At 54.8% G+C, this 1,765-nt stretch overlaps 1 protein-coding gene across 1 annotated transcript; it reads left to right on the plus strand.

Annotated features, from left to right (window-relative positions):
• Positions 1–461: 461 nt before the first annotated feature.
• LOC121414388 lies at positions 462–1,272 on the plus strand. The gene is made up of 2 exons (XM_041607544.1): positions 462–638; positions 744–1,272. Exons 1-2 carry the CDS (start codon positions 523–525, stop codon positions 1,099–1,101), a joined length of 474 nt encoding a protein of 157 aa, XP_041463478.1. The 5' UTR covers positions 462–522; the 3' UTR covers positions 1,102–1,272.
• Positions 1,273–1,765: the final 493 nt, after the last annotated feature.

Raw genomic sequence — 1,765 nt, forward strand, 5'->3', positions numbered from 1 at the left:
GACCGGGCTCCGTCCGGAAATCTACAGGCGACCGACCAAACACCGGCCGATGACCGTCCGGAGTCTGTCTCAAAAGTGGAGATTTTTTTCGGCCGATGTGGCAGCAACTACCGGCCGATGGTCGGCCGGACATCGGGGGGTATACGGCCGGTACCCGAGCAGGTTAAAGGACACCGTGCGATCACCGGCCGGGTTGTTAACGGGCTTCGAACACTGCCCGGCCGATGTTCGGCCGGTGTACCTCGGACTTGGGGGGCCGATGGTCAGCTATTCCATACCTGTATATATATGTCCACCCTACCTGGAATGGTCAGTTCATCACTATGGCTGCACCGAGAAGACTACGAATGGCGTTGTTAGAACACGAGCTAGCTCAGGCGAGGTTCCAGTACAACTTGGTCCTGGCAGCACTGCTCGAAGAAGCCGAGAGGGAGCGACAGAGGGCCGGCAGAAGAAATAAGACGTTGGTGGGTGCGCGAGTGGATCCTACGCAGACCTCGTTTCGGCCAGTATGAGACGCTCATGAGGGAACTCGAGGCCGAGCACGCTGCCGACTTCAAATCCTACCTCCGCATGGTGCCACAGATGTTCTATGAGTTGCTTGACCGAGTTGGCCCCCGCATTGCCAAGACCACAACGTAAGTTTACACTTTATGAACCTACTGTCAAATTGTGCTGAAATGTCTTCCATCCATATTTATTCTAGTTTGATTTTATTCATATTTCACCCTCTTCTGTTGCAGGCATCGAACCCCCTTGGATCCTGGGCTGAAGCTGGCGATCACCTTGAGGTTCTTGGCGACCGGAAGCAGCTATCATGATCTGGCGTTCGCGTTTCGTGTCCCACACAACACCATCTCTCTGTTCGTCCCCGAGGTCTGTCAGACCATCTACGACGAATACGAGGACGAGATGTGGGCCACTCCCCAGACAGAAGATGAGTGGCGCCCGGTAGCCGAGGGATTCGGAGACAGATGGAACTTTCCCCACTGTTGTGGCGCGATCGATGGGAAACATGTCGCCATCAAGAAGCCCCCAAGAGCGGCTCACTTTACTACAACTACAAAGGCTTCTTTTCCATCGTCATGCTTGCAGTGGTAAACTCTCACTACAAGTTCATCTGGGCGGATGTGGGGTCACCAGGGTCGTATTCCGACGCCGGCATCTTTAACCGGTCGCGACTGGAGCCAGGTCTGCGTGAGGGAACGATCGGACTACCCCAGCCGGATCCCCTACCAAATGACGACCAGGACACACCCTACTACATGGTCCGAGACCCGCCTTCCCCCTACGGCCATACATGATGAAGCCTTACCCTCATCGGCACCTGAAACGGGACGAGCGGATCTACAACTACCGGTGTTCCAGGGCACGCCGTGTGGTTGAAAACGCGTTTGGTATATTCGCCAATCGCTTCAGATGTCTGCTAACAACCCTGGGATTGAGACCGTCGAAAGTTACCAAGATCGTCAAGGCCTGCATGACCCTTCACAACCTCATGAGGACTCGTTACCCAAACCTTCAGAATGCTGACCTCGACCGGGAAGATGAGCAGGGACAGATCATCGCGGGTGCATGGCGAGACCAAGCCGTGCTCGAAGATGTGCAAGCAGCAGGGCACGGGCCAAGATTGACCCGACCAGGCAAAGAACTGCGCGCATACCTCAAGAATTACTTTTGCAGTCCTGCCGGGAGTGTGCCATGGCAAGATGTGGCAATAAACCAGCAGTAACTTGTGTCTAATATTGTTACAGTATACCGGATG

The sequence above is a fragment of the Lytechinus variegatus genome, chromosome 4 (genome assembly GCF_018143015.1).
Source record: "Lytechinus variegatus isolate NC3 chromosome 4, Lvar_3.0, whole genome shotgun sequence".
NCBI classification, from domain to species: domain Eukaryota; kingdom Metazoa; phylum Echinodermata; class Echinoidea; order Temnopleuroida; family Toxopneustidae; genus Lytechinus; species Lytechinus variegatus.